We start from the raw sequence: 16,377 nt of genomic DNA, 5'->3' as shown, positions 1-16,377 counted from the left end.
TCGTCCACTTCTTAAAATGCAGACTACCAAAACCCACAAAGCCCTGGTTTATGCCAAACCGGGCGAGATTTCCACTAAAATTGTGGAGATTGACACTCCCACTCCAGGGCCTGGGCAAGTCCTTATCAAGATGTAAGTTGAGCTCCTCAGTGCCAGGAAGCAGCAGCACTGATATCAAAGCAGGACCCATTCTGGAGTCTGCCATTCCGACCTCAGTCTCATGACCAAAACTGTAAGAATTCGATTTCTGCATCAAAAAAAAAAAAGAATCCCTTGTCATGAACTCTACTAAAAGCATGTCTACCAGTGGAGTTGGCTTCCGGAGCCCGTCAAAACTGGACAAATTGGTGGCCACGAAGGTGTCGGTATCGTCGCCGAGTTGGGACCATCCTCTCAGGCTTCAGGTGTCAAAGTTGGTGACCGCGTGGGAATCAAGTGGATTGCGTATGCGTGTGGCAACTGCATGCCTTGCTTGGCCGGTGCCGATGGTATATGCGTGAACGCAGAGGTATCTGGATATACATGCCCCGGTACATTCCAGGAATACGCCTTGGCTCCCGCTCACTATGTGACACCAATTCCCGATGGACTGGCCAGTGATATTGCAGCACCGCTTCTTTGTGGTGGCGTTACTGTATATTCGGCCCTCAAGAAGAGCAAAGCTCAGGCTGGCGATTGGGTGGTCATCGCTGGAGCTGGTGGTGGACTGGGCCATCTTGGAGTGCAGTTGGGAGGTCGAGGAATGGGATTTAGAATTATTGGGTTAGATATGGGGTCTAAAGAGAGTTTTGTCAAGGGATGTGGTGCCGAGGCCTATGTCGACATCTCCAAGTATCCTACAGCTGATGGCAAGAGCGCTGCTGATCAAATCTTGGAAATTACCGGTGGCAGCGGCGCTGCGGCGGCTGTAATTTGCAGCGCCAGTAATGCTGCATATGGTGAGGCCCTGTCTTATCTGAGATTCAATGGCACGCTAGTCTGTGTGGGTGTTCCATATGATGCGAAGCCAATTGCTAACGCCTATCCTCATTTGATGGTCGGCAAACAATTTACCATCGTTGGAAGCACCGTGGGCAATCGTTTGGAAGCCATTGAAACTCTCGCTTTGGCCAAGCGGGTAGTCACTACTCCTTTCCGTCTTGAAAAAGTTCAAAACATCAATAGTGTGTTCAAGGAAATGAAAGATGGGAAGTTGCAGGGCCGGGTGGTGTTGGACCTTCAATTTTGTACTTAGTATTTTGCAACACGGAAATTAAATCACATTGCTTGTTTCGAAGCAAGGCTACAGATGAATAGCAATGTTTTATAAGAAGGGCTTTATTGTTGTTTTATTTTCTCCACTAGCGAGCTTGCCCTGGTGAAACGTTGTAATCAGCTTTGAGCATCGTGTGAGATCTAGAACTTTAGTTTACTGTAAAGAAGTAGTAGAAGATTGAAGAGTATATTTTGTTGCAGTAAAAAGGGACTTATTGGATCAGAGTCGGAAGGAAACCTGAGACATTTAAATTTGTGAAGATGTTATGGAACGAGGGAGACTCGTTATAAAGGAAGGCTATGATACCCTGACAGAAAGCCCTTGTGCTATGCAAACCTCTGGATTATTACTATAGCACGAAAGCAAAGAGTTAAGCATAAATTAAAATCAAGTTCATGGTGCCTTTCTGAAACCGCATGACTGAAACAAGCTATGAAATACTGGATGTACACCCTGTGGTTCAAGGAAGACCTTGCCGCACATTGGTATGCTCGTTCAGCCCCCATGCCGTCGAACTTGAGTCGTGAACCGTAGTACGTCTCATATCGCGCTTGTATTTTCGGAGGAAAGATCCCCCAAACAGCCCGATGCATCGTGCAGGTGTTATCCCAGATGACCAGGTCACCCACGTTCTGCCACTCAATCTCAATGGTGTTCTCATCGCGAATGCAGTATTTGTACAATCTGTCAAACAATGCCTGGGACTCTTCGGGGGATAGGCCCTCGATGTGATGAACATGGGCTGCAATATATATGTTCATGCGATCGGAGGCCTCGTGACGCTGCACAAGCTTGTGCCGTCCCATGGGATGATCGAGCGGGTTGAGGTCAGCGAAGGTCTCGGGGGCAGCCAGCTTGCGAGAGTGGTACATAGAGTGGCAAGCCACATAGTCCTTGGCTAACAGCTCCTGTTTAAGATCCAAAGGAAGGCTATCGAATGCTGTCCTCGTGTCTGCAAAGGCTGTGTGGCCGCCCATACCACTGGGAGGAAGCTCGTGTGCTAAGAGCAACGAGTAACCGGCGCGCCGAGGGTTGAAGCTTGAGTCAACGTGAAAAAGATCGTTGCCCTGTTTATCCGAAGTTGTTAGCAAAAGACCCCATCTGACTAGGCGTTACTAAGTACCTTGTTTGCCTGTCCGCGGGCACTCTCGGGATTAAGGATGGTTCCATCGGTTTCGACGTTGCTTACATCGAAAAGTTCGACGTATTTGAGACGTTGCTTCCGGCCCATACCGACATAAGGCGTCACATCATCTAGCTCTCCAAATTTTCTGGAGAAGCCAATGTGACCTTCATCTGTGAGGCCAGTGCTGCGGAAGACCACGACACCATACTGCATTGCAACCACTCAGTCAGTTTGATTACCGGCTACGAGCAATAACGACGAGGAAACGACCTTAGTAATACCTTGGTGACAGCCTGATGGATCTCTTCAAATACTTCATCCTTCATTGGCGACGTGAAATCCACCCCACTTATCTCGGCGGCGAAATTTGGGTGGAGAGGTTTGACGGAGATGTGGGAGAACGGGATGTTGGTGGTTGTTGTAATGTTTGCCGACATATTGAACTGGTTCTTCTGCGTTTATGACAACAGGAATGATTGGATTCAATAAGCTCTTGGCCTTCAAATAGCTGCGTGGATAGTTCACATCCCTTATATAGGATACAAGGCCCTAAGGCTTTGGTGATCCACACAACGGGATGAAGTCAAAGCAAGCCTGAGGATGAGCTAGCCCTGTCATCCGTCTATTGCCAATTCGCGTGATGATGGCGAGATGATTATTAACTTCCTTACCTTGAATATTATCTATAACCATCTGTAGCCGAGGATTAGACTGCCAAGAACCACCAAAAAGGGATCCGTCACGTATGAAGGTTAGCTCTCCGTCACACAAGCTGAGAGAGTTTAACTATGGAATCTACTAGTTTGAAAACTGTATTCTCCATACATAAAACATGAATCCAGTCTAACTAATATCAATGCGATAGACAATGAAATGACTTTCCCTGCTGCGGTTTTCTCCTTTCAAACATGCGAGACAGGCGATCAGGCCGAGTCACTTGTAGCCACTCCTGGAGATTGCGTGGACCTTATACGCGCATCTTACTCACCTACTTCATTAAGTGAGACAACGGGAGAAGGTGACCAGCACAGGAATGCAGTTATGATACCAGGTCAGTCGCCAACCTCAGCCAAAAAAGAAATAAATTAATGAAGTATGCGCAAATTTACAATTAAACACATTTAAGCAGATATTCCAAGCAAGTTGAATTCATCTTATATCAGACTTCTTGGAGATCAATCTCTTTTTGAGCTTCTTCCCAACGGTGGTCAGTGTACTTCTTACCTGACTTCCACGAATCACCCGATGAAAAAGGTCTTTATTTTCTTTCCTTTTTTTATTCTTTTTTGTGTATGCTTGCATCTAGAGAGGTTGTGATGAATTTTAAGTGACTCTATTTCATGAGAACTTCAATGTCGGCTGCAAGATGTTTCAGCATGATTGAATGCTTGATGACCCTGCTCTTTGGCGCTCTGCATCATTCTCTCATCCCTTCCCTTGCCCCTCTCTTGTTCGTAAAGGCCAGGTTTCAAGAAAGCCAGAATTAATTGAGGCGGGGTAGAAGGATCCTGCTAGGGGTACTTACTTCACTGGCTCAGTAGATCTGGAAGAAGTCAATTAGCAAAATGAGAGTGAAGGAAAACCATGACGTTGGAGGTATGTACGAGTAAGTCTCCTTAGTTGCGTATATGTATTACGTCGTGGATTTTTGGATTTGCGGTACTGTTTTGTTTCTTTTTAAACATATGTTACAGATGACTTGATTTATGCCATACATTATATACATCTCTGTACGGCCAGACCTACGCCCGCATTTTTTTCGTGAATAATGTCAGTTGATTTCTAGCATGGGGCGCAGGGTGGAAGCTGTAATTGATGCAAATGGATGGTATAATAAATATTAAAAAAAGTCAATTAAAAACTGTTGTCAATTGCCTACATAACGTATATTCTTATATATTTTTACTATGTAAAATAGGGGTATAGTAATTAACTGAAATTAGTATGTTGATTTTGCTAAAGTTGTAAAAGTGAGATATATATTTGATGGGGATATATAAATCTAGATCGATTCTAGACCATCCTCAAGGTGCATAGCTTCTCCACGTTCTGTTTGGCCTGGCCCATGCTTGAGAGTTCTCCCTTCATCCTGGTGTTTATCTTCCCCCATTCTCCAAGCAAGCTTAATACCGTTGAATGCATCTTCAACTTCCTCTAGTGTCCTCCCTGATGTCTCAGGGAAAACGAAGAAAACATGAAGGGTCATGGCGAAGGCGAACACGGCAAAAATGATATAGGTCTTCCAAGTGATGTTGACAAAAGCAGGCGGAATGAAATAGCTCAGAGCAAAGTTGAAGGCCCAATTGCTGGCCGTAGATAATGCAGCGGCTTTGCCTCGCAGGCGTAAGGGGAAAAGTTCCGATGGATACACCCACTCAATAGGGCCCCATGTTGGGGCGAAAGAGGCCACAATGAGATAGGAGCAAGCAATCACAACCTTGGCGGGAGCTCCTGTGATCAACCAACTTTGTTCGGCAATATGGTCCAAACCCCCTGGTGGAGCTGGGGCACCATAGCCTCCCATTAGGCCTGCACATACGGACCACCAGATAGTAAGAGAAATACTACCTCCGATGAGTAATGGACGACGCCCGACCCGATCCATGAAGAGAAGCGCGGGTACCGTCATAACCACGTTGATCACACAGCTGATGGATGAAGCTACCAGGTTGGAACTGCCACTGAGGCCTGCCATTCCAAAGATATATGTAATGTCTAAAGATGTCAGCGATACTTCCACCATGCTGGACAGTATGGAGCGTACAATACAGAATGGCGTTTATTCCAGTTAGTTGACACCATATCTGGACGAAGACGACGATGTGCGTCCGCCAAATCATATGCGGCCGGAAAAGATCAAAGTAAGTGTTATCGGTCTTGTGGCGCTCCAATTCACAGGCATCTTTGAGCTGCTGGATCTCCATCTGGATAAATTCGTCATCAAGGTTGTTGTTAGAATGAATAGAAGAAATAATATGACAGCATTCTTCCCAGCGATCTTTCTTTGCCAACCATCGCGGAGACTCGGGCGTAAACAATAATCCAAAGAAGAGGAAAACTGCGGGAATCATCTGAAGACCCCAAGGCAGCCGAAAAGCCACAGGGCCCGTGAGGAAGGACGAGCCATACGATATATAGAACATGATCAAAACACCCCAGGTGATGGCCCATTGCTGAGCACCCATTACTAAGCCCCTAAGATGAGGAGGCGCGAGCTCCCCAACATATACAGGAACTTGTGCTGAGCATATTCCGACACAGAAGCCGTTGATGAATCGACCCACAATTAACATAGTAACGTTCTGAGAGGCGGAACAGATCGTACTTCCGATAATCCTGGTCGTGCATTATGTCAGCTCCTTTCAGATCACCCGGAGAGCCCTGGGTTTTATTGAGGCACGACTAACCATATGATAGATCCCATTTGAATAGCAGATTTTCGGCCGAATATATCAGTCACGAAGCCCGAGATCAATGCTCCTATGAAAGAACCACCAGACATAGAGGCGGTGATTCCACCTTGCAGCGTAGAACCTGGACCCGAACAGTGGATTTCGCTATTGAATGGGGGCCCATTAGGTCCCTGGTTGAAATAACATCTATATTGTTGGGTGGAAAGGCTGCATTGATTAGAAAATGCCTGTTTTAGCCCAAGAAGATAACTCACATGGCAGACATCGAGGACAGATCGAAGCCGAATAACGAGCCTCCAATTACAGCGATACCTGTGATAACATAAATATTGGTAATCATCATTGTAACGAAGGGCAACAAATGTAGTAGCGATAGAAAGATTATCGAAATAGTCGTTTATCTATCCGAGGACGATATATAACATAGTTAATTCTCACTAGAACCTTATTACCTATAGTTTGCGGTAAGTTCTCCACCTCAATATATCTTTAGCCATCTACTGCCCTGATATGGGATACGGCACCTGGGTTCTTCAGGAATCGTATCAGGTTTGGGAGAGCCGCGGATCAATTTCAATCAAAAGTGGGTGAGTGGCATGGTGCTCACTGCTCTGGTCGATGAGCGGCGAAGCACGCCCCATGGTATTATCTCACAAGGGGCAGCATATTCGCCTGTCATATTTATGACTGTATAGTTAACGTTTAATGCGGAGGGTTTTAGAGAACCCATAGCTAGTGTGACATCGGTGAGCATCGCGGGCCGCCTTCAGCCATGTAAATCCCCCTCGGGAAGAAATCCCATTTACCTACAAGCCACTGTCCTTTGATGGATGGCGTATCGACTGGAAAATATTGTACATGGTTTGAGTTGACTCTAAACCCTTGTTCTCCGGTAGTGAATGGAGACCTCGCTGGCTATAGACGGCTTGAGCCGGAACTGGTCCGCTATCCATGAGAATGATGGGCCCGCTCCGCATACTACATTCATAGATGGGTATAGAGCGGTTCGTTCTAACGTATCCATCTTTAGCCGCCAACCTTATCTCATCGCTCTTCCCTCGTTCCGTCCTCTTAACCGGAGAAAGTATACATCTCCTTGATCGCGCATGGTGCGATAGAGTACAATGAAGAGTACCTCGACTCGGATCTCATTGGTGTGAAAAAGCGACGGAGTGTAGCCTTGTACTGGTTAGCCACGGTGAGTAAAGTGAGTAAACCAGCCGACGGAATCAGCAGCAACATCAAGAGGGCCTTTCCGACCTGGGTCGCGTTACTGGTGAGGGTTTCCGTCATTGACCTCGCCCCGGATGCGGATCCATCGATCCTGGCTTAGAAGCACGAGAACATATCTTTTCCTTATTTTCTCTGCATATCCTACACGCTCCTGGCGCGCTGATATGTCCTTTTCCTCTCATACTGATTTTTTTGCGCAACTCACCGGCATATGGCGTGATAATCTAACAATTCTAGTGCGTTTATCTAGCTAGCTAGTAGTTACAGCCAAAAAAAAAAACATACAACAGTGAGGATTCGCTGGTGGTCACCCACCCAACTACTAACTCACCGGCGTGTGGCTTAAGTACGGCTGAGCGGACGGGAAGCCCTGTTTTCCACACCCTATGGTCGTATGTACCAAATTATGTGTGAGGGAGGATCATAAAGTGCAGATGACTTGGTTGTGGTAGGGGTGGGATGATGAAAAATGTCAGCGCGATAACTAACCGGCCCCTGTAATTTTTTTTCAAAAATTACGGACCCTCGCAAGCGAGGGTCCGCCACCCATATGCAACATACCACCCAAATGCAACTTTTTTTCATACATTTAACCTCAACCTCTATTTTCTACAACATAATACAGTAAATTAATTAATTAAAAATAGGGAATAAATCAATTAACTAATTTACTACTAGTATACAAAATTATAGAGCTTTTCCACTTTTTTTGGCTCTGCCATACTTCCTGATTTCGATCAACACCTTCCACTTCCGCTTCGTTTTCTCTTGATCCGCCTTTTCCGTCAATTTATACTCCTTTCTCTTCATTGCTTTCACTTGGTTTGAATTGATGATGCCGGTGATCTGTAAATAACGACGAGATGCATCATATCTAGCGTGGCGAGCCCCCATAATAGCTTGTGTTTGGTCGAATTCCCGCTGTAGCTGGAGGGCTAAGGTAGCCTGTGCTTCAGCACCCTTTACAAGCTTCGCTAACCCTTCTTTAAAGCGCTGAGTTGTAGGATTGTATTGATTAAGCCGTAGGCTAATCCTTCTCACTTTTTCAGCAGTTTTTGGAGTGCTAAACTCAGTGTTTTGTGAGGTAGTTGACGGTGTATTTGACCGAGATCGATTGTCATAATATGGATTATATGACTCCAATTCATCGGTAATAAGCTTAGAATTAATAGGCCAAAGGCCTGTTAATTTAAATCCAAGCTTAATTGTATGCGGTTTGAAGGTTTTTCGCCGGATTTCCCCAATTGAATATAGGAATTCATCCTTTGAAAATCGGCGGCATCCAGTCATTGTAGCCGCTTCAACAGCCTCACTATGCCAGTGTTTATAAACGCTAAACACGCCGACATCGAGAGGCTGTAATATATGGCTTGTATGCGATAGTAAGAAGAATAAGATGATATTATTCTTCTCACAAAATTGGATAAATTCACGAGTTAAATGAGATCCAAAACGATCGCATAAAACAAGGCGCTTTCCACCAACTGTACGGCCAATTGTCCATTTATGAAAGAGCTGAATCCATTGATATGCCAATTGATCATTAATATAGCCGGTGTCGGTAACGGCTATATATTCCTCCTCTTTAATATGATCGAACCAGCGTAGTAAAGCTTGCTTTGCACTTAAAATAATAAGTGGAGGGCAGGCAAAACCATCGGCTGAAACAGCCTCTAAAACCGTAATAGATTCACGATTTGTAATAGATCCATTGAATAGCTTCTTTTTTGGATGCCTAGTAATAATGAATTGATCCCGGCCGACACCAATTTGAAAGCCAGTTTCATCAAAATTATAGATATCTTGATAGCATATCCCGTGCTCAGTGACTATACGTTCATAGTCTTCAAACCACCTTTGAACTACCGATTTGTCAAGAGCGGCGCTTCTTTCAACATCAAGAGCTCGCCGCCGTCGTACATAGTAGTCGGGGTTACGTTTAAGAAAACGTTGTAGCCAGTGGTCGCCAATTTGTGGTGGTGGTTCCGTATTATGATGATGGTCCTCTTCAAGAATTGAATTAGCTGCAATAGCTATTTGGCGGCGATTTATTGATGCTCCGACCGCGTCAAAGTAATCAATATATTCACATAATGCCTTTTCCTGTGCAGAACTAAGCTTCCTGCCATTGGGTTGTCGTTGAAAAAGCGATTTTCCACCCTTCCATCGCCGGCGTAGTCGATGCACAGGGACCGCGAATTCTCGCGCAGTTTTCGCGATATTGGGTTTAGATTGCTCAGAGAGAGAGTCCATTGCTAGCTGAATCTGCTGCTCTATTTCTTCATTGGATTGAGGCATGATTGGTGGGGTGGTAGGTAATCAAAGTAAAAATGTAGGATTTAAAAAAAAAGTTGCATTTGGGTGGTATGTTGCATATGGGTGGCGGACCCTCGCTTGCGAGGGTCCGTAATTTTTGAAAAAAAATTACAGGGGCCGGTTAGTTAGTTACACGTAGGGTGATGACTTAGGCAATAAGCGGGGCGGTATTGAGCAGCAGACGATCATCGGCGATAGTCGCCACGTGACCGCTGAGCCTCCACCTGGGAATGTCCAAACATGGTCTTGTTTTATCAGGCGGAAAATCCTGACTAAGGTATCCTTGGGTTCATCTACAAAGCCCTACCATGGCCTTCACGCATGATGATTACACAGTCGCATGGATATGTGCTTTGCCACTAGAAATGGCAGCGGCAAAGCTTATGTTGGAGAGAGTCCATCCTGCATTATACCAGCCACAAACCGACCACAACGCCTATACACTTGGGAGTGTTAGTGGTCATCATGTTGCTATTGCATGTCTTCCCACAGGTGTCTATGGAACTACATCCGCCGCGATCGTGCTTGGCCAAATGTTGCAGACATTCCCCTCTCTCGAGTTTGGACTTATGGTAGGCATTGGGGGTGGTGTGCCGAGTAGAAAGACTGATATCCGCCTTGGATATATAGTTGTTAGTACACCAACTTCTGCTTCTACTTTTGGGGGTGTCATCCAGTATGACTATGGGAAGACCCTCTATGACGGATCCTTTCAGCAAACTGGGTCACTCAACAAGCCTCCTCGACATTTGCTCACAGCCATATCACAAATGCGGAGTGATGATTTGCTCAGTGATACTCTAATTGAGAAAACAATATCAGATATACTCGAGAAACACGAGAAGGTTCGAGACCAGTTTTCGCGGCCAGAGAACGACTGGCTGTTCAAGTCAACCTACAACCATTTTAGAAGTGAAGACACCGACTGTTCAGCATGCACATTCGTAACCCGCGAGATTCTATTAAGCCAATCATCCATCACGGTCTGATTGCTTCTGGGAATCAAGTTATGAAAGACCCCAAGACAAGAGATGCTCTGGCACAGGGAATGGATATCCTCTGTTTCGAAATGGAAGCTGCCGGCCTGGTGGATCAGTTGCCGTGTCTTGTTATCCGGGGAATATGCGACTATTGCGACTCGCATAAAAGCAAACAATGGCAGGGATACGCCGCTCTTACTGCAGCCGCTTACACAAAAACGCTTCTTGGTGTGCTTCCCGGATACAATGATGCCAGTAATTCTAGAAAGGAACCGGCCCACCGCATAGCCCCTTCCCCAAGTGACCTTGAGCGCATCAAGGGGATTCTGCAACCCTCTGTGCATCCCCTCGACACGTATCAAAATATTGGCAAACGACGGGTTCTGGGCACTGGAGACTGGGTCCGAAATGGGTTGCTATTCCAGACATGGGTGGAAACAGATGATACCCCGTTGCTGTGGGTGTCAGGTAGTCCAGGATGTGGCAAAAGCTTTATCGCGCAGAACGTCATCTCTTATGTTCAAGAGCTTTCTCCTCAACGCGCCACTCGGGGAAATTCTGCTTCAATTGGGTATTTCTTTTTCAAGCATACCGATCCCGAGACAAGGAAGTTCCACCGTGCATTGAGGGATATCGCGTTTCAAATCTATCAGAACGACCCTTCCTACAGGGATTATATCCATGCCCACTGTCATTCGCCCGATGACATTAAATCCCTGCAGGCTGCATGGAGGGTTCTGTTTATGGATTATTATATCAATCCCCTCGACGAAGTTGGTAGTAGTGTGATCATTGTTCTTGACGGTGTGGATGAAGCGTTTGAAGAGGACCGTCGAGAGTTTCTAAGGCTAGCCTCGGATTTCGTACACCGTGAGTACCCGATTACCAGATTTTGCCAGTAGAGAAGATAAGTTAAAATGTCGACCTAATTAGATCCTATCAGTTCTCGGACCAAAGCTGTTCTCCTTGGGAGGCCAGAAATATACGACGACCTGGTGGAAGCTTTGGATCTACCCATTTCAACCATTCATGTCAACGCCAACAAGAACATCGAGGATATCACAACCTATGTTCAAAAAGGCATCCGCAAGTCCCGGTCAATAAGTCGGGTTCCGAAACCACAGCGCCTGTCAATTGAAAAGACTTTAATAGACAAGGCCCAGGGCATGTTCCTCTGGGCCGACCTGATGTTGACAGAGCTTAATAGGAGAACCAGGGCTAGCACCATGGTTGAAAGCCTTCACAAAGCACCCAAGGGACTTGATGCGATGCTGAAACACGTCTTGGAGACATTCAGTAGCAGGCTGAACGAGGAGGAGGCAGCCGATCTCAATATTATCCTTGGGTGGGTGGCATGTTCAGATAGACCGTTGAGCTTGGCAGTGCTAGGTCAGATACTAGCAGTGTAATTGCAAACCAACGATGAGAAACTGGGACTGGAGGACGCATTACGTATACAGTATGCTTCGCTTTTTGTGCTCAACCGGGAGGACGGTTTGACGACAGCAGATTTAATCAGTGGGGAAAGAAACGCCTTTGCTCAACCTCAAGATGACGGGTCGGTTGACAATAGTGACTCTTCCAGCGAGCAGGAACAGGAATTCAATTCCGACACGTACAGAACCAAAGTCGTCTTCTGCCACGCTTCAATTCGAGACTACCTTCGCAACCCAAGCTATGGAAAGGTAGCTGCAGGAGATGAGTCGACACCTGTTGGTGTTGACATCGTACAGATGAGCGTGAAAGCTTTGAATGTTTGTCTATCAGAAATAGCTAATGGGAATGGTTCCTTCCCGCCGTCCTCCCTGCGTGTCTTCGCCCTTCGGGATTGGGTGAGCCATCTAAACCATGTTTGCAAATATTTGGACAAAATCGATCAACAGCAGAAGCAAGAAACAATTGTTTTACCTTGCCGGATCCTGAGATATCCGAATCTGGAAGAAATGTTTCACACTGGCGCTGCTCCATACCATGTTATATTGTTCATCAATCGTCAGACTATCGACTTGATTGTCTCTCTTCTCGCTGATCAGGAATGTGTCAATACCATCGACGACATTGAAACGCGGGAATGGATACGTGTCTGCATTCAAGAACCTGTTCAGCTACTCGTGCCGTTAGGTCATGAAGTGGCTAGCAGGTGGCTCATCGACTCCTGGGATCCAGAGTTCTGCATGGTCGCGGTTTGGGCTATCGTTATTCTTCTCAATGGAGACAACCCACTCTATTTGCAAGCACACCCGACTGCATCTGTCGACACTGTCTTGGAAGTTGCTAGGTGGGCACAATTTGAGGAAACCGCGCGCTGGAATCACCACGTCGGGGCTTGTCTCAGTGAGCTAGGCCATGACGACACGGCCATCCAGTACCTAAACACTGCTTTGGCACTAGAGCCAATATGGGGTGCCAAAGGGGATCTTGGTAAGGTCTATGGGAGGCAGGGTCGATTAAATGATTCCCTCCAGCTATTGATAGAGTGTGAAGTGCAATACACACAGCTACTAGCGGACCACGAAGACGAAAATAAGACTCAAGACCTATCCAAGCTACGCAATAACCTAGGATTACTTCATATTCAGTTGGGGGATTATTCGAACGCCATTCACTGGTTCATGGCAAGCATCGAGCTTTGGGATTATGTTCACATCAATGAAGCTGTGTCACTTGCTCTTCGTGTTCTGGTTGTATCCCAATACCCGCAATACGAAAGGATCATGCATGTACTCAAGAAAGTCGACAGAAGCGTCTGGCATTTCGATTTCGAGAGTCGTACTTGTTTATTTTATCTTCTCCAACAGCACTTCGAGCATTACGCGGGATGGGACACCTGGTTTCCCTTTATAGTTGCCGTCTCTACCAAACGCTGTAACAACCTGCATTGGCTGGAGGGCATGTACCAAGGTGCGATCGCAGAAAGAAACATGCAATTAGCGAGTATCGACGACATATGCTTCATGGAGTCTCTAGCTCATCTGTACGACAGATTCTTGGGCGAGGAGAAAAAAGCCATCCAAATTTGGAAGGGTATCGTAGCCCAACATAGGGTACCTGACTCGCTCCGGTACAAAGCTTTTTGCAGAGCAAGGAATCGTGCTGTTGCTGCTTACGCCTACCGGCTCCTAACTAACTCTTTAAGACAAACCGGGGATTCACAAGCTCTTATCGTGCAGGAGCTCGAGAAAATTTGTGACAACGAAATTCAATCTTTTTCGACTGGTACCGATCTCTTTGATGGTCAACCGGGAATTTATATGGGGGTATGGCATAAACTCAATGGGCGCGAGCAGGAGGCCAGGGACTACTTTAGACCATATGTGATCCAGACTGTAATTTTTGGGAATGGAGAGAGTGGCACATATTTCATAAACGACGCACGGCGTATCCTTGGGCACCATTTGGCTATGATTAGCGATGACGAGGATGCCATTACGGTTCTCCAGCACGTCCATAGCCCTTTTACCACCCGCGATGGCACTGCCGCTTCGGCAGAGGAACGCATGGCATCACCATGGCCGCTGGTCGTCGGTTACGTTTGGTACTGCCATATCTGCGTTCGATCGTGGGGAAACTTTGTCAATTGCAACATCTGCCGCCGGTGCAATGTAGATATCTGTGAAGAATGCCTCAACAGTCTCAAAACGGGGGGTGGGCAAAGCCATGCCTGTGATGGCAGCCATGAATGGCTGAATATCCCACCACCCCCGGGTGTCCCTGGTACATATCAGCTTAGTCGGGATGGCCAGGAGCTTTCGGTTGGGGAATATATGGCCGCTATCGGCAGATCTTGGCTGTGATTTGATTTGATTTGATCTGTTGCATTACATTTGAATAATTACCCGTGTTGGCCATCACCTTTCAATTCGCAGCTTTAGCATTCACTCATGAGACCAAAAGGCCCATAGACTCTCTCTCTTTCTCTCCTTGTGTGTGTCCGTCGCCAGCTTATATAAATCCATGCTGTCCTTCCCTTTCACTTTCTCTAAATTTATTATTGTTCTCTTGAGGAGGTCAATGCGGTCTCATCCTTTTCACCCTGTCTATACTACCTCTCTTCTCATTCCCCGCCACCAACCACTGACAGTCCCTAGTCCCCTTTGACTCTGTGATTCTATTCCACACGCAACCTGATACATACGACCATAGGGTGTGGAAAACAGGGCTTCCCGTCCGCTCAGCCGTACTTAAGCCACACGCCGGTGAGTTAGTAGTTGGGTGGGTGACCACCAGCGAATCCTCACTGTTGTATGTTTTTGTTTGGTTTTTTTGGCTGTAACTGCTAGCTAGCTACTTGGGATGAGGAAGAAGAAGAATCCTTGTATTCAATCTAGGAAGAGCAGGGTATTTATTTACACCCTGAATCTAACAACCAAGCGCTCGGGATGCAAGCAAACAACGGGAGATGGGATTATCTTAATAGTTTTTACTCTTTTCACATATAGACAAATATACACATGGATAAACGCTCTAGAATTGCTAGGGTATTTTGAAGTATGCAGGTATCTTCAAATGGAAGTTGTATGCAAGATTGACTTGACCATATCCACTTCTGTACCTCTTCATATCCCACCTTAGTCTAGGTGGTGGCGCTATGGCTCCATTACTGCTCATATGCATGATCCTTCTAGGTGAACCTGTAGATCATAGTACTCTGTTGGTCCATACAACAGCCAAGGACATAGTTCTGCTGGGTTCCGGATACTTGTCAGACCATCGTTTGACGCTACAGAAATTCTGCCGTTGCGTCAGGGAAGACCATATCCCTTATAGCCACCTATGTGTGAGAAATTTGATTGGCGAATAGTAATTTGAATGAATGGTTAGAATGAGAAGAATCTAGAAAATGAGTGTGAACGAACGTGATCAATGATGGTAGAGTTTGCTGTTTCGCCTCCTTCAAATACGTGCTCACTTTTTATGCGGGGCGAATGAATTTTGCCTCTCACCGCCACGAAGGCCCTATATCTCCTCAGATGCCCCGCATCTTTTAATTCTCTTCATCAACACCTCGTGACTCTCACTTCCTTTCAAAATGTCTAAGATCTACGTCGGGTATGTTAAAACCCATCTAATCTTCATGCTGAAGTGACACTTGATACTGACTATCCCAGAAACCTTTCATGGCACACCAGCGACGAGTCGCTCCGCGCGGCCTTCGGTGAGTTCGGCAACATTGTCGACTCTGTACGTGAAAAATCCAAAAATTCCCAATTTTCGCTTCGAGCAAAGACTAATATTTTCCTCTCTTCTAGATCGTCATGGTTGACCGTGAGACTGGTCGCTCCCGTGGATTCGGTTTCGTCACCTTCTCTTCCGCTGAGGAGGCCGAGGCCGCCATCAACGCTCTTAACGAGCAGGAGTATGTTTTCAATCCCCATCCTCTTCCCTACCGAATACCACCAAAATACAATGTGCTAACCCTAATCTAGCCTCGATGGTCGTCGCATCCGTGTCAACCTCGCCAATGCCCGCCCCAGCGGTGGCTTCAACGGCGGTGGTGGCGGTGCCGGTGGTGGCCGCTGGTAAATGTGATCAGTGACCCCGAAAAAGTGCGCGATGGTTATGCAGAACGAGAAAAACGTGATATATTGACGCTTAGCGTTGGTGACGGTGCTTTGTGCGCCCCTGAGAAATCAGTCACAAGGCAGTTACTAGAGTTACTTATGAAGTAGATAGTATTTTCCCTCGGTGTTTCATATACCTCAAAGGACATTTGGAATTTCATTTCGGAGCCGATCGATTCGTGCACTGATTTACACCAATTTTTTTTTTTTTTTTCCTGTAAATTTTTAAAAATTTCTTGTGCCCAACTTGATGCAAGGCTACCATGAGGCTGGATTTGTAGTAAACTATTGGTTGTAATGTAGCAGCTTGTATATGATATCACAAGTGGTGTCACCCTCAGTGTAGCAATTGTAAACAGAACAGGACAGGACAGACCACACAATGTTGCGTGTCCTCATTGCAAATTGCAAATTGCAAAATACATTTTTTACTCCGCTCTGAAAATTTCAGTGAAAATTTCGTTCGGCAATGGGATGTTGATATCATTGACTT

At 46.1% G+C, this 16,377-nt stretch overlaps 6 protein-coding genes across 6 annotated transcripts; 3 read left to right on the top strand and 3 right to left on the bottom strand.

Annotated features, from left to right (window-relative positions):
- Positions 1 to 16: 16 nt before the first annotated feature.
- N7455_008696 (zinc-dependent alcohol dehydrogenase) lies at positions 17 to 1,234 on the top strand (the record flags this gene model as incomplete). Its single annotated transcript, XM_040957935.2, has 3 exons — positions 17 to 132; positions 184 to 232; positions 308 to 1,234. 3 exons carry the CDS (start codon positions 17 to 19, stop codon positions 1,232 to 1,234), a joined length of 1,092 nt encoding a protein of 363 aa, XP_040811658.2.
- Positions 1,235 to 1,581: 347 nt separating this feature from the next.
- N7455_008695 (TauD/TfdA dioxygenase family protein) lies at positions 1,582 to 2,818 on the bottom strand (the record flags this gene model as incomplete). Its single annotated transcript, XM_040957855.2, has 4 exons — positions 1,582 to 1,604; positions 1,737 to 2,322; positions 2,379 to 2,588; positions 2,663 to 2,818. The coding sequence occupies 4 exons, from the start codon at positions 2,816 to 2,818 to the stop codon at positions 1,582 to 1,584; spliced, it is 975 nt and encodes a 324-aa protein (XP_040811686.2).
- Positions 2,819 to 4,383: 1,565 nt separating this feature from the next.
- N7455_008694 (sugar porter family MFS transporter) lies at positions 4,384 to 6,137 on the bottom strand (the record flags this gene model as incomplete). The annotated part of the gene is made up of 4 exons (XM_040957953.2): positions 4,384 to 5,096; positions 5,146 to 5,717; positions 5,789 to 6,001; positions 6,049 to 6,137. 4 exons carry the CDS (start codon positions 6,135 to 6,137, stop codon positions 4,384 to 4,386), a joined length of 1,587 nt encoding a protein of 528 aa, XP_040811704.2.
- A 1,577-nt stretch (positions 6,138 to 7,714) lies between these two features.
- On the bottom strand, positions 7,715 to 9,325 carry N7455_008693 (DNA-binding domain-containing protein; the record flags this gene model as incomplete). Its single annotated transcript, XM_065605940.1, has 2 exons — positions 7,715 to 8,290; positions 8,594 to 9,325. 2 exons carry the CDS (start codon positions 9,323 to 9,325, stop codon positions 7,715 to 7,717), a joined length of 1,308 nt encoding a protein of 435 aa, XP_065460889.1.
- Positions 9,326 to 9,651: 326 nt separating this feature from the next.
- N7455_008692 (uncharacterized protein) lies at positions 9,652 to 14,117 on the top strand (the record flags this gene model as incomplete). The annotated part of the gene is made up of 5 exons (XM_065605939.1): positions 9,652 to 10,226; positions 10,277 to 11,193; positions 11,257 to 11,668; positions 11,909 to 13,384; positions 13,460 to 14,117. 5 exons carry the CDS (start codon positions 9,652 to 9,654, stop codon positions 14,115 to 14,117), a joined length of 4,038 nt encoding a protein of 1,345 aa, XP_065460888.1.
- Positions 14,118 to 15,197: 1,080 nt separating this feature from the next.
- N7455_008691 (RNA recognition motif domain-containing protein) lies at positions 15,198 to 16,079 on the top strand. Its single transcript, XM_040957925.2, has 4 exons — positions 15,198 to 15,372; positions 15,432 to 15,504; positions 15,573 to 15,679; positions 15,750 to 16,079. Exons 1-4 carry the CDS (start codon positions 15,353 to 15,355, stop codon positions 15,844 to 15,846), a joined length of 297 nt encoding a protein of 98 aa, XP_040811633.1. The 5' UTR covers positions 15,198 to 15,352; the 3' UTR covers positions 15,847 to 16,079.
- Positions 16,080 to 16,377: the final 298 nt, after the last annotated feature.

This window comes from Penicillium solitum, assembly GCF_028829755.1.
Source record: "Penicillium solitum strain IBT 25940 chromosome Unknown utg000005l_segment0_segment0, whole genome shotgun sequence".
NCBI lineage: Eukaryota > Fungi > Ascomycota > Eurotiomycetes > Eurotiales > Aspergillaceae > Penicillium > Penicillium solitum.
This window is presented reverse-complemented; position numbering and strand designations above follow the sequence as displayed.

What these genes read in the sequence shown, in the direction of transcription:
- N7455_008691 (XM_040957925.2), top strand. Translation starts at nt 15,353, where the DNA reads ATGTCTAAGATCTACGTCGG. An exon ending in ATGTCTAAGATCTACGTCGG is followed by an intron (nt 15,373 to 15,431) that starts GTATGTTAAAAC and finishes TGACTATCCCAG; the next exon opens with AAACCTTTCATGGCACACCA. An exon ending in AACGCTCTTAACGAGCAGGA is followed by an intron (nt 15,680 to 15,749) that starts GTATGTTTTCAA and finishes ACCCTAATCTAG; the next exon opens with CCTCGATGGTCGTCGCATCC.